Raw genomic sequence first — 14,497 nt, 5'->3', positions numbered from 1 at the left:
CAATGCTAGAAAATGAAATAAACTATTTATAATCTTGAAAGCAATCATTAAATTGTTACTCTTCAACATTTTTATTATTATTATTGTTTAATCTTTAACTATATAGAAAATAAGCATCTTTTAATGAACATTCGCCCTCTAAATATGTTCATCAGCCAATAATCCGGAAAATAATTTACTAAATTAATTCATCTTTACACTTTACATTACTTAAACTAATAAAATAAGCAATTTATTTTATGTATTTATAATAAAATATAAAATATTTATTATTCTTTTATGTATGTATTTATTAACAATTAACACATATAAAATTATCATTGGTAAATTGTACAGGAGATTTTACGACATAAACTAACGATAATGAGATAAAATGTGCTCAATATAGATAACCTTCAAGAGAACCTGACATGCGGATCCGATGACATTGCTATTTTTTTTTTATTTGGAAGGTAACAAAATTGCATTCCGAAAAACAACTTGTCATTTTAAAACTTTTATTGTTATATTAAGATATTTTTTATTTGGTTATAATTTTTTTATTTACTATTAATATTGACCACCTATTAAATTCTTTTCTTTAGAGTAACAATTAATATTGATTTTCCTTTATATTTTGTTTGTCAACTCCATATTTAAAGTATCCATGGCTACAGAACAACCATTGATATAGCTATTGATATTTAATAATAACACATGGCTAAAACGAGCGTTTGCAATTATAAAGCCCGTACTTAGATTTTTGGTTGTATCGACATGTCTATTTTCATATGTCATTCTTACCTTAATTAGTTGGTTTGTACTTCCAACGTTGTTATTTTCAAAAGATTAGAATTCTCAAAGTAAACCAATTACCTATACCGGTATACATTCCCAAAGATAAAATATCGAATTTTGGTCTTTTTTGATTTATAAAAAACGAGCAACTTGGACGATAAATATGTATATGATATATGACACTTTTGTTTATATGAAATTTGAGGCATATAAAAATAAAAAGTGCAATTCTTGCTGACGTCACTCAAACACTAAAACCCCATCTTCCCCCAATAGAGTGAGAGAAAGAGAGCATCCAGATCTTGCAGACTACGGAAGCTTCACAAATCCCATTGCTTATTATTCTCTCCTTCTCTCTCACACACACATACATCGAATTGGTAATCTTGATGACACAAGAGAAGAAAACAGACCCAGATAACATGAACCGAGTGAAACAAACAACCAATAAGGAATCAGCATTAGCAACATGATGAGACTTCTTTTTATCTTATCTTTCTTAACTTTACTCTCCGCCCATCCCACCAGGAGAATTCTCCACCAGCCACTTTTTCCGGCGAGTTCAGTTCCGCCACCGGAGACAGAATTACCACCGCCTACAACCATCACCACTACCAATCCCACTCCCGACCAGCCGTTCTTCAATGAAAACCCAAATGGGCAGACACCAGAACCAGATCAGACCCAGGTGCAGCCACAGCCACAGCCACCACCAACGCCGCCGTTGGTGGTGGGCGCCGACACTAGTAACACCAATTCGGTACCACACCCCATTGCCCCACAGCCAGCAATAAAACCGGCGAAGAAAATAGCAGTTGCGATTTCAGTTGGGATTGTGACTCTCGGAATGCTGTCAGCATTAGCATTCTTCATCTACAAACACAAGTCGAAACACTCGACTGAATCTCAAAAGCTCGTCGGACGACGTAATTCCGACGATAACGTACCCATGCCGCCGTCGAGTTTCCTCTACATTGGAACCGTTGAGCCGACAAGATCCGTTACTGAAACATCCAACGGACGGCCAAATGTTTCACCGTATCATAAACTCAGCTCCGTTAAAACATCTGACCGGTATAGGCCGAGTCCTGACCTTCAGCCACTTCCGCCGTTGAGTAAACCCCAGCCACCGCCAACCACCATTTCTCCACCGGCGATGTCTTCTTCTTCTGACGATGAAGAAGAAACCCACGATTTTTACACCCCTCATGGATCAATTGCGAGCACGGAGGAACGGAATTCGATTCCCAAATCAAAATACCGTCATTCCATAAATAATAATTCTCGATCGGTGATCCAACAAAGAAGCACTAGTCCAATCCCTCATTCCAAGCGAACTTCACCAAAATCGAGGATTTCAGTTTCTTCTTCCCCAGATACAAAACAAATAACCTCGTCATCGTCGTCGTCTTCGTCACGAAAGCTTCCTTCTGCTACTCCTCCACCGCCGCCGCCACCACCGCCGCCGCCTCCTCCTCCTCCTTCAGCAATACCACCACCAAAAAAGATGAGAATTTCTCCAGTGAAGTCAAACTCAATGTTTCTGGAATCACGGGTTCCGAGTCCGAAAGTAATTCCTGGAATTGTAAAATTGAAGCCATTGGAGGAAGTAAACAACAATGACGTTGAAGCTGATGACGCCGATGGGTTAAAACCAAAGCTGAAGCCGTTACACTGGGACAAAGTCCGGGCAACTTCCGACAGAGCAACCGTATGGGACCAGATTAAATCAAGCTCATTCCAGTAAGTAAATACTCAAAATTCAAAAACCATATCATTATTCATACTCCTTTTTATCAACCGTAAGATTTTCCATTTGTCGTCTAGACTAAACGAGGACATGATGGAATCCCTTTTCGGATGCAATTCCGGTGGCTCAACAAAGAAAGAAGACACCCGGAATCGGAAATCAGTTCTACCTCCGGTGGAAAAGGAAAACCGGGTGTTGGATCCAAAAAAGTCGCAAAACATAGCCATATTATTACGAGCATTGAATGTGACAAGAGACGAAGTATCCGAAGCACTTCTAGATGGTATGTAATTACAATTCTACCCCTATATCACTAATATAGTTTTACTTTTGGCGTCTAACATCTTCATCAAGTGTATTATCATATACTCCGTTTGGGTGAAAACAGGAAATCCAGAAGGTTTAGGTGCTGAGCTTCTAGAAACACTCGTAAAAATGGCGCCAACGAAAGAAGAAGAGATAAAACTTCGAGATTATAAAGGTGACATGACAAAATTAGGATCTGCAGAGAGATTTTTGAAGTCAATTCTTGATATACCATTCGCATTTAAAAGAGTGGAAGCCATGCTTTACAGAGCAAACTTTGAAACCGAAGTGAAATACCTCAGAACTTCCTTTTCAACCCTAGAGGTATTAATTTCTTAAATTTGTATATAATATATATAATAATTTATAATTTATATATAAATTTCTATCAGGAAGCAAGTGAGGAACTGAAGAACAGTCGTCTTTTCCTTAAACTTCTAGAAGCTGTTTTACGAACTGGTAATCGGATGAATGTTGGAACAAATCGTGGAGAAGCTACAGCTTTTAAACTCGACACACTTTTAAAACTAGTAGACGTAAAGGGTACAGATGGAAAAACGACATTACTTCACTTTGTAGTTCAAGAAATCATAAGATCTGAAGGCAATGAAACCGAAGGGCATTTCAGGAAACAGGGGTTACAAATTGTTGGTGGGTTGAGTAGAGAATTGAGTAACGTGAAGAAAGCAGCAGGAATGGATTCAGATGTTTTAAGTGGGTATCTTGTAAAGCTTGAAATCGGGCTTCATAAAATTCGATTAACAGGTCAAGAGAAGAAAAACATGGAAGAAAAAGAAAAAGGAAACTTTTTTGAGTCGATGAAAATGTTTATAAAAGAAGCGGAAATTGAAATTGCGAAGATTAAGATTGATGAAAGAAAGGCGTTGGTGTCTGTGAAAAATGTGACTGAGTATTTCCATGGTGATACTTCAAGAGAAGGGGCACAACCTTTTAGAATATTTATGATTGTGAGGGACTTTTTGGGAATATTGGATCATGTTTGTAAGGAGGTTGAACAAATGCAGGAGAGAACTACAGTGGGTTCAACAAGATCATTCAGGATTCCTTCAACTGCATCGTTACCAGTTTTAAACAGATATCATGTTCCTCATTGTATCAGTTCTGATGAAGAAAGTTCATACTCGAGTTAGAAATGAGAAATGCATCTTACATGTACAAAAATATGTGTATCTTATTTTGAGCTTGGAAAAAATGGAAGATGAGAAGATTAATAACTGGATTAGAAATCAAGTGCTTAAATCTATAATCCAGATAGTCAACAAAAGGTTAAGAAAATGATGATGATAATGATGGATCTTCTGGAAACTTGGAATTTCATGGATCTTCTAACGTGGTACAGAATACAAACTGATAATTGAAGTAGTCTTGTTTGTTTACATACATTCTTGAAAGGAAATAAATGTTTAGTTTGAATTTTAGTAGAGCATTAGTTTTCTTTCATGGAGTTATTTAACTTCTTACTAATTTTTATTCTCTTTGGGATTACTGTACTAAATGTGTAAAACTCTATTTCCGGATTTTGTCCACCTTTTATATAGTTAAATATCATGGTAGAAGATCCAATAATCCAGATAAAACTTGAATCCAGTTTCAAAATCATGAGAGTGTCAACACTTGGATGATAATCAATTAAAAATAAAACTTAGAGATACATTTAACATTATTCAAATAATCTGAAGATAAATTTAAAGATAGTGTTGCTTTTATCTAATTGAATAATTTCAATCTAGATTGGTATCTAGTCTAGATCCTAGAACTTTGGGATGAATGTTTGTCACTTACAATGTTAACACGCACCAAGTGACTGATAAAATCGCTCTGATATGAAGCAATCAGGTTCAATCTCTCCTTACTCAAGTTATCTATCTAATCAACCCTTCCTACAATTATCGAACAATAGAATGAAGAAATGAAACTTCTCAAATTGCATTCGAAAGAAACAGAGTTCATATATTTGAGAAAAGAGTTCGTCTAACTACCATAACTAACTTGATAAATAATTACACTTTAACCTTTCTAATAAAACTATTTACATTTCTACCCTCTAATATTCCCCCCTCAACTTGGAGCTAGAGAATAGATGTTCTTCAACCCGACTTGCTAATAAAAGGTAAAAGCTTTGAACCTGGTAATGGTTTAGTGAACATATTAGCCGATTGCGTAGCTGAACGAATTGGAAGTAACTTGATTGAATTATTTTCAACTTTCTCACACACAAAATGACAGTCAACTTCTATATGCTTTGTGCGTTCGTGAAATGTGGGGTAAGTTGCTATTTGAATTGCAACCTCATTATCACAAAACCGCAATGTAGAATCAAGGGCATTCATTCTAAAATCTTTCAAAAATTGTTGAAGCCAAACAAGTTCAAAAGTGGTAGTCGCCATAGCCTTGTATTTAGCTTTAGCTGAGGATCTAGAATTTGTTCGTTGCTTCTCGATTTTCCATGAAATGAGAGAATCTCAAAGGAAAATGCAAAAAACAGTAATAGACTTTCTTGTTTCTTTACACGTGGCCCAATCAGAATCACAAAACCTTTATGTATAGAGAAGAATCTTTTGAGAAAAATAAACCTTGTCCAGGTGATCCTTTTAAGTACTTAATAAGATGATAATCTGCTTCAAAATGAGGAACACACGGATTGGACATGAATTAAGACAAACATTGAACTGCAAAAGATATGATTGGACGTGTGATGTTCAAATATAATAATCTGCCAATGAGTCTTCGATATTGAGAAGGATTAGAATATGTTGCACCGACATTCTTTTGAAGATGCATTTTAGGATCCATAAGAGTGTTTTTGGGTTTAGCAGCTAAAAAACATGCATCTTCAATGAGTTATAAGGCATAATTTCGCTGAGAGACAAAAATACCCTTGTGTCCCAAGAAATATCCCAAATAATCCAAAATCTTTCAATTTAAATTCATTACTCAATTGTTGCTTCGAGAACCGATTCCTTGTTTGTTTGGACCAGTGATGATTATATCATCAACATAAACAAGTAAAGCCACATAATTGTCTCTAGCACCTTTATGAAACAAGGAATAATCGGATTTTGATTGAGTGAATCCCAAAAGTAACATGAATTGAGAAAATTTGTTGAACAATTGTCTTGAAGCTTGTTTGAATCCATAAATGAATCTATTCAACCTGCACACCATTTTTGAACCATTGTGATCCCCCTTAATTTGAAAACTAGGAGGAATGTCCATAAAAACTTCTTCCTGCAATTCTCCATTGAGAAATGCATTATCTACATCGAGTTGAACCATATCCCATTATTGAGTAACTAAAATGGCTAAAAGCATTTTGATAGTAACAAGCTTAGCAACAGGAGAATATGTCTCAAAAAAATTGACTCCTTCCTTTTGGTTAAAACCTTTAGTAAACAATTGAGCTTTGTGTCTTTCTATAATGCCATCACTTCCATATTTGATCTTGTATACCCACATGCATCTAAATGTATTCTTATTTTGGAGGTAAGGGAATTATTGTCCAAGTATTATCTACTTTCATAGCTTCTAATTTAGAATTCATAGCATCACACCATTCCTTGTATAGAGAGTCTTCTTTATAGTTTTTGCGTTCAAAATTAGTTGAAATGTTCATGAAAAAACTCTATGGGAAGAAGAAAGAGATCATGTGACAAACAATTGTCTAATAAATAAGGTGTATTTTGAATTTGTGCCTTTAGCAAACTTACAATGATAATCTCTCAAGTCTCAAATAAGGAAGATTACGAGTTCTAATAGGTTTAGAAGGTAATGGTTATGAAGAATGATCACAATCATTTGTAATAGTGGCATTTTGATTATGGGACAAAAAAGATGCAGGGGTATTTGTGGAAATTTCATTATCAGGCATGGAAATTGGTAAAACAATGTGATCAAAAGGATCATGATCAATCAAGGTATCATTTTTTTGAAATGGAAAGATGTTTTCATGAAATACATCTCTAGAAGTGAAAATTTGTTTTGTCTCAAGATCAAACAACTTGTATGATTTCATGTTTGGAGGATAGCTTAGAAACAAACAAGCTCTTACTCTAGGATGAATGCATAAGCTAGACAACCAAATGACCTTAAGTGTTTATATATGGGAACATTGCCATATAATTGTTAATAAGGTGTTTGATAAGAAAGAAATTTAGAAGTAGTTTTGTTTATCAAATAAGCAGATGTCAAAACACAATATCCCCATAAATGAATTGGAATATTTGATTGAAACAATAAGGATCTTGCCACATTAAGAAGATGTTGATGTTTCCTCTCAACTACAGAATTTTGTTGTGGCTTTGCAAAACAAATGTAACATTCCGATTACCATGACGAGTTAGAGGCCCCAACTAGCCGAGTAGATATGGAGAAAGCCACATGATTTTTAGAGTCTACTCGACGAGTTGGAGGACCCCAACTCGACCAGTTGGAGCTGATTGTGAAAACCCTAATTTTCAGGGTTTGTTTCCTATTTAAAGGACCTTAAGCCTTTCATTCCGCCTCCCTTATCACCTTAACACACTGAGAGAAACCCTAATCGAGCTGTTACCATATGAGATTGAGAGAGAGAGAAAGAGAAAGAAAGAAAGATAGATAGATAGATAGATAGATAGATAGATAGAGAGGCTAAGATTGTATGCTTTAGTGCATTCTTGGAAGGAGATAAAGAAGAAAAAGTCTTGGAACGAGAAGAAGCCCTTGGATCCGGTTGGTATTTGGAGGTAAAAAGCTACCACCTTGATCATTGTTTGGTTAGATCTATTCACGGGGGAGTTTGTGGCCATTTCCATCATCACTTTGAGTCTTTAAGTTATTTGAGCATAACATGAAGTTGAGATCTCAGATCTGGACAGTATGAGGTCCCTTGGGCCTAAAGATTCAAGCTTTATTAAGCTATTGACCAACTTTCATACATTAAACCCTCTATAGAGCTTTGTTTTGGCATTTTGAGCACTAGGTGCCATGCATGGACGTAAATAGGCCTGGCAATGGAGCGGGTTTTGACCCTGATCCGATCCAAACCCTTAACAATTATATGGGTTTGGAGCATAGTTTTTGATCCGTTTACCCGTTAACGACTCGTACCCGTTAACCCTTTTATTAAAAGGGTCGGGTATGGATCATCACCGATTCGCTCCGTTTATAACCTGCCCCATATAAATTTTAGAAATATAAATTTATATTTTATATTGCCTAAATTTTACATTAAATTCCAATCAGAAGTCCAAAGAGAAAAGGCCAAAGACTAAATTGTTTTTACATTGGACTCGAGTACTCAACTTCTAAGACTTCTAGTCTTCTCCCAAGAGTCATGATTTCATTTCATTTATATTTCATCATGTAATCACCAATTTCATTTATAAATCAATAAGGTCATTTATCAACCGGAAGAAAGTTTGTAATTGCTATTCTCTATCAACGCAATCAACGATCAAAAACCAATCGAAAGTAACTAAAATAATGGTTTTAATTACAATAGAAAGTCCTCGAGTACACAATGTGTTTTCTAAATCAAAACTTAGTTTTATTTAATAAATGTGATTTTATGATTTAAGTAAAATGTGTTTGATTATTCAAAAAACCTACGGGTTACGGGGCGGGTTAGGATATTTGCTGATTCGGTGGATAAGGGTATGGGTTTGATTATTCAAAACCCTGCGGGTTACGGAGCGGGTTTGGATCAGATTTTGAAATTTGTTAAAAGGGTTTGGATCAAGGTCGATTCGCTCCAAACCCGCCCCATTGCCAGGTCTAGACGTAAAGCTTGTAGCTTTACGTGATACTTCAGCCTTAGAAGGCTAGATCTAGAGTATGGGGCCTTAGTTCTGCTTAAAATCATCTGAATGACAAAATGGACGGAAGCGACTCGACAAGTTGATGAGTCAACTCGATGAGTCGGTTAGGGTTTTCCCAAATAGTCTAGACACGTGAAAACTTGACGAGTTGATGAGACAACTCGGCGAGTTGAGTTGGAATTTTCCCGATTTACTGAGAACAGGAGGAACTCGAAGAGTCGCATAGATGCAGTCGACGAGTTGGGTCAGCATAGACTGTTGACTCGAGTGTTGACTTCTGTTGACTTTTTGGGTTTGGTCAAGTTATGGATTATGGAGACCATGGAGGGGTAAAATGGTCTTTCTTCCTTTCTGAGAGTTACAAAAGGGATTAGCTTAACGTCTTTAGTGTGGTTGTTATAAAGTGTTAATTAGAGATGATTATAATATGTAGGCGGAGTCTAGACCGATCGTTGAGTACGAGACCTACTTACTTACTTACGAGGTGAGTTTTCTCACTATACTTAACTGAGTGGTAATATTGTGTAACCAGAGGGTCTTATTTGATTTATTGACCGGATGGTCTTATCTGAGTTATTGACCGGAAGGTCTTATGTGCTTATTCTGAGTTATTTGTTATCATGCATTTTGTCTTTGTGATTTATGATGTATATTATTCTGTGTTTTATTGAGTTAATTAGGACCAGAGGGTCCAAATCGAGTTGTGAGACCGGAGGGTCTTCACTGATATACCAGACTGGAGGGTCCGACCCGAGCTGTGAGACCGAAGGGTCTTTACTGAGACACATGATCGGAGGGTCGTTATTGAGATATAGCCATGAGAGGCTAATTATTTGTGTGTGGTATTTTAGGGAACCCAATAAGATTCGTGCTTACAGTGTTGTGTGAAATGTGTTTCAGGTACCTCTCAGGATCGCGGGAAGGCGTCGGCTTGATTGTACACACCAGCTTGAGATTATGTTGTTTTGAGGATTCTGGGATATTATCAAACATTTTATTTTCTTGTGTTTTAAACAAATTATACATTTGGGTTTTGGGAAATGTGAGATTGTGTTTTATGTGATTTTAAAAATTAAAAATTTGCTTGAAAATTTAGAGTGTTACAAGTTGGTATCAGAGCCTTGGTTTGAGGGATTCAGATGTACTCTCGGGTATGTCTGGACTCAAACTGAGGATTTGAGAAAAAATTTCTAAAAGAAATGATTTTTCTACAACGAGTAAGAGCTTTTAAGAGAAAACAAGATGAAGCAGTGTGTACAATCAGCCAGAGCCCGAACGGTGATTTCCAAAAATACCATTACTTGTTTATATTCTGAGATACTTATGAGATATTAGAGTTGTATGCAAGAGGATAGGCTAGCGATTTCAGGAATTTACAGCTAGAGTTGTCTGATTCATGATGCCTTAGCCTAGGGGATGTTATTGATTGATATTATCTGCTATTTTCTCTGTGTATGTGTTGAGTAGGAGTACCTAGCAGGAACCTTTTAGATAGAGCTTTGATTCGAGAAGTGATCTAGGAGAGATACCTAGATGTGAATTGAGAGATCTACTGAGAGAGTAGTCTTATATCCGTGAGGGATGGATACAATACTTTTGAATTAGGATCCTAGGAGGAGGACTTGGGGTGACTACATAATGGTGTGGAAGGTAGTATTGGGTCGTATTACTGAAAGCACCGGATTTTTATGTGACCCAAGTAAGAACCTTAGGATACTATGGAGAATGTAGGGGTGGGAAATGGCTTGTGTGTGCTTGAGCTAGTCTCTGATGATTTTCGTGCTTGTATTTCAGAGACACTATGGTGATATGTTGGGTTTTGTGTAGTATAACACTCCTATGGTTCATATACAACCCTAATAGCTTTGGATCTAAGTTTTCTCTAGTTATACATGCAACACAAATTTCCAAAGCTTGAAACCTACTAGCATACAATTTGACATATGAATCATAAAAGAAAGTTAGAAGCTTACCTCTTTGGTGTAGCTTGTAGGAATTGGTCTTTCAAAAGCCTAGCACGTCAAGTGTGATGCCTCAAATGTCTTATAACAAACCAAGAACAACAGGAGGAATTTGAGAGAGAGGTTTGGAGACACAAAAATCATCTAGAGCTTCTTAGAATCACTAGTGCTCGATTTGTGGCTTTAGAGGAATACATATATAGTGTAGAATTCCAAGAGTCATAAGCAAACGCTAGTTCTTACACTTAGGCTTATGATCCACAATTCATATGGACTAATATTTCATGGACTTTCACATAAGCTTAGTCCATCATGGATCAATAGCCCAAAACATATGTATCACCGATTTACACAATCAGTCCCCGCTAATTTAATTAGTCTCTTTTGATCACTAAATTAATTCCAAATTAATTCTTGATCAATACTAATTAAATAATATGATTTATCAATTAATATATTATACTTATAATATATTAATAAATCACAAATAAGCTCTTTCTCAAATATCCATCTTATCAAATTGTTCCAGAGTGTTACAACCCAAATGGACCATGCTGTATCGGGTCAAGTACATACTAATTATAGTTATGGGCTTAGACACATAATCCAACAATCTCCCACTTGGATAAGTCTAATAACTATAATTGCAAGTACGACTTCAAACTCCGATTGGCAATCGTAGCTCTCAAAAAGACTATTGATGAACTCTGATCATATGAGTAACGCGTCCATAAGGTATGGGATCATATATTCCTCCATTCTAGATATCATATGAACTGAGACATGGATTATAATCATTCTCCCTGTTCATGTGTTGTTTCCCGATTTCCGATTTATGACGACCGACTAATTGAACAAATCAAATTAGTCCAGGCTTGGCCAAGCGCTTAGGGTTGTCATCACTAAATCATCGAGGGGCCCACATATATCACTTTTATCCCACATTGGGTAAAAGGAATGGATAAACTTCGACCCATATGCTTGCTTGTACTTACTAATCAAATCACACACAATGATAAGTTTTATAACACCGAGTTATCGGTGTGTTTACATATCATCAATGTGCAACCGACTTGTAAAATACAACTCACATGTCTTGGTTTCAAGAATATAAGATATTATCGCCTCATGATCACTCGTGATAAAATCTATGAAGTGATTCAAATGAGCGTGGGTTTAGTCCAATACTCAAATCTTATTACAGGAGTACTCATGAATACTGCAACAAACGTGTGCTATGTCTAAACACCTTTAGACAATCTACATAACCATTCATGACAGTCTAACTTCAATACCTACTTCCAAAGTATTATCGACTGTGGATAGTTTGAATAATTTAATATTCGGAAGTCAAAACATGCAAAGTGAAACACAAGAATAATCAAATCCAATATGGTCTCAAAACTTTTGAATATAAATACAACACATTTTATTTAATCACCATATTTATTACACATTATTCATTGTATACTGTTTCGATTTATCAACTTAATACTTGAATTAAAACAATAGTTATCCCATGCTTCAAGCACGTACACTATGTTTAACTATGGTCCTTACTTTGTGAAATAGATCAATTCAGTGAAACTCATTTCACAATTCCAAATTCTTTTTACTAGTGTAAGAACACCAAATTCTTGTCACTGATAGAATGCATTAGGTTCTAACCTTTATGCAATGATCATTTTTTAATGTCAAAGCACCAAATTTACAGAGACTTGGACAATGATTTTACAAAATATTCCATTGGAGATTGTTACAAGACAATTCCACCGATACGGAGTCTCACATTCAAAATATATTCCTTTGAACATCCTTCTTGCACAAAAGTTTCTAATATCTAACTCCCATTATGGAAACATTTCCATATTTTCCATATGACAACTCATTATTAGTAGAATCCTGTCTATTCATAATAATGTCAATATGGTCCATCCATTACTATACTTCCAACTGTCCTTAAGTGACCAATCCTTGGCAAACCTTAGATTGTCCTTAACAGTTGTTTAACCACTTTAGTCATATCCGGTTCTAGTCCTTTTTTCCTCTTAATGTCCTAGGCATTTAAAAAATTAGAACACGTGAATATTATAACACATACAATCGATCCTATACCCGAAGAATATGGGATACAATTCATAATGTCTCACACAAAGACATGATTCTCGGCCAGTCTTTTGCTATAACATTTACATACATAGAATTCCCATATTGAAACATTCCAACAGAGTAGTCACACACACACACACACACACACATATATATATATATATATATATATATATATATATATATGTATCCATGACTAAACCTAATTAATATTTCAATCTAAGCTTCTAGATTTGAAATCCTCTCCCTTATTATAGCGAAACAATCTTTCAAATTTTGCAACCTTGCAAATTTGTAACCTTTGTTTCCTATAACTAGCATTGCTAACTTGCAATACTTCACATAATAATCATGCTCCAACTATCATGATAATTATATTCTTACTAGCATAGCACTTATACTCCCATTAGCTTTGACATGTATTCAAAAATCAGCTTGACTTCGATAAGCCTTTATCTAATCTCATACACCTTTTATAAGAAAGCTCATATGTGTGTCTAAACTATTTCAGAACTTACAACAGTAAGTTCTGAATGTTCAGACTATTTTCCATTTCTCACAATTCGAACTATGAAGAGGGATGTCGTAATCATAATCGAATTTGAGAATGCAAATATCACAATTGCTATATCCTCAAAATCTTCTCAGTGAAAGTGTTTCCTCATAATCTTTTTCATGAATTGGAGAGAGACCTTATGACACTTAGATTTTATGGTGTATGTTGGTGGTTGTCGAGGCCAACACAAATAATAACCCTAAATATTACACACTAAAATAGTGTATAGTGGTAAAGGGATCGAATCCACGGAGATTGGTTCAATTTATAACTCTATGAAAAATCTCTTTGTAAAAAATACTTGTAAAATGATAATAAAAATAAAATGGGGGGGGGGGGGGGTTTGGTGTTTTGAAATACTTGAAACAAACTAGAATTAACTATGATTTAAATAGACAAATGCAACAAAAATAAGAGTTTGATGTAAAATCAATAAGGGAGAGATGGTTGACTTAAAGTTTCCTCACTTTGACTTTTGATGAACATATCATTAGAATCCAATGGTGCAATACTTTGATTTAAATCCTTAATTTGGCTATAGTAATCCAAGGAGCTTGAGATTACCTAGACTTTTCTTAATTGTTGAAATGGCTAGAGAAGCTCATAACAATTTCCTTAGTCAAAGTCACTAATTCCAAATAGCATGTAATTAGTGAAAGTCAACTAGCATTAAGAACCAAAAAGTCACCAAATCCAAGAGGGGTCAAATGCTTTCACCACCATGTTGGAGGAAATGTTTTTATGATTGTGTGAAGCAAAAATAACACAAAAATCATTTGTTGCTTGCTAATTTGAGGATCCTTTACTTAATCAAGAAATTAGCCAACTAATCACCACAAACACATTTAAACTCATGAACTAAAACATACAAGTAGAGATAAGATGTTAAAACACAAAACATTCCCATAAAGATTTAAGAACATGTTCATGGATTCTTCAACATTCAACAAAAGTTCAAAGGATTAACCAAATGTCAACCAAAATTAGTTTAGCCAAGCATGGCTAAACCCAAAGAAACAAAGTTAGAGAAAATTGTACCAAACATTAAGCAAGAATCAAGAGGTAAAAATATGATGTTCTTCAAGTGTTCTTGGCCTTCAAAAGTCTTCAAAACTCCAGAGAGAATCTCCAAAAATCGGATGTCTAAGAGTCCCCAAAAGATGGGCACCAACCTTCCTCAAATAGCTCTCCAAATGGATTTCCGAAAATGCCCCTGCAGGGA

The 14,497-nt window shown here is 35.4% G+C and overlaps 1 protein-coding gene across 1 annotated transcript; it reads left to right on the top strand.

The window, feature by feature from the left end:
* Positions 1-991: 991 nt before the first annotated feature.
* Positions 992-4,374, top strand: LOC145087476 (formin-like protein 6). Its single transcript, XM_079025427.1, has 4 exons — positions 992-2,520; positions 2,605-2,810; positions 2,916-3,157; positions 3,226-4,374. Exons 1-4 carry the CDS (start codon positions 1,247-1,249, stop codon positions 3,982-3,984), a joined length of 2,481 nt encoding a protein of 826 aa, XP_078881553.1. The 5' UTR covers positions 992-1,246; the 3' UTR covers positions 3,985-4,374.
* Positions 4,375-14,497: the final 10,123 nt, after the last annotated feature.

Source organism: Lactuca serriola, chromosome 2 (genome assembly GCF_051521515.1).
Source record: "Lactuca serriola cultivar US96UC23 chromosome 2, Lser_US96UC23_V15, whole genome shotgun sequence".
Classification (NCBI taxonomy): domain Eukaryota; kingdom Viridiplantae; phylum Streptophyta; class Magnoliopsida; order Asterales; family Asteraceae; genus Lactuca; species Lactuca serriola.
The sequence above is the reverse complement of the archived record's forward strand: the minus strand, read 5'-3'. Positions and strand labels throughout refer to the sequence as shown.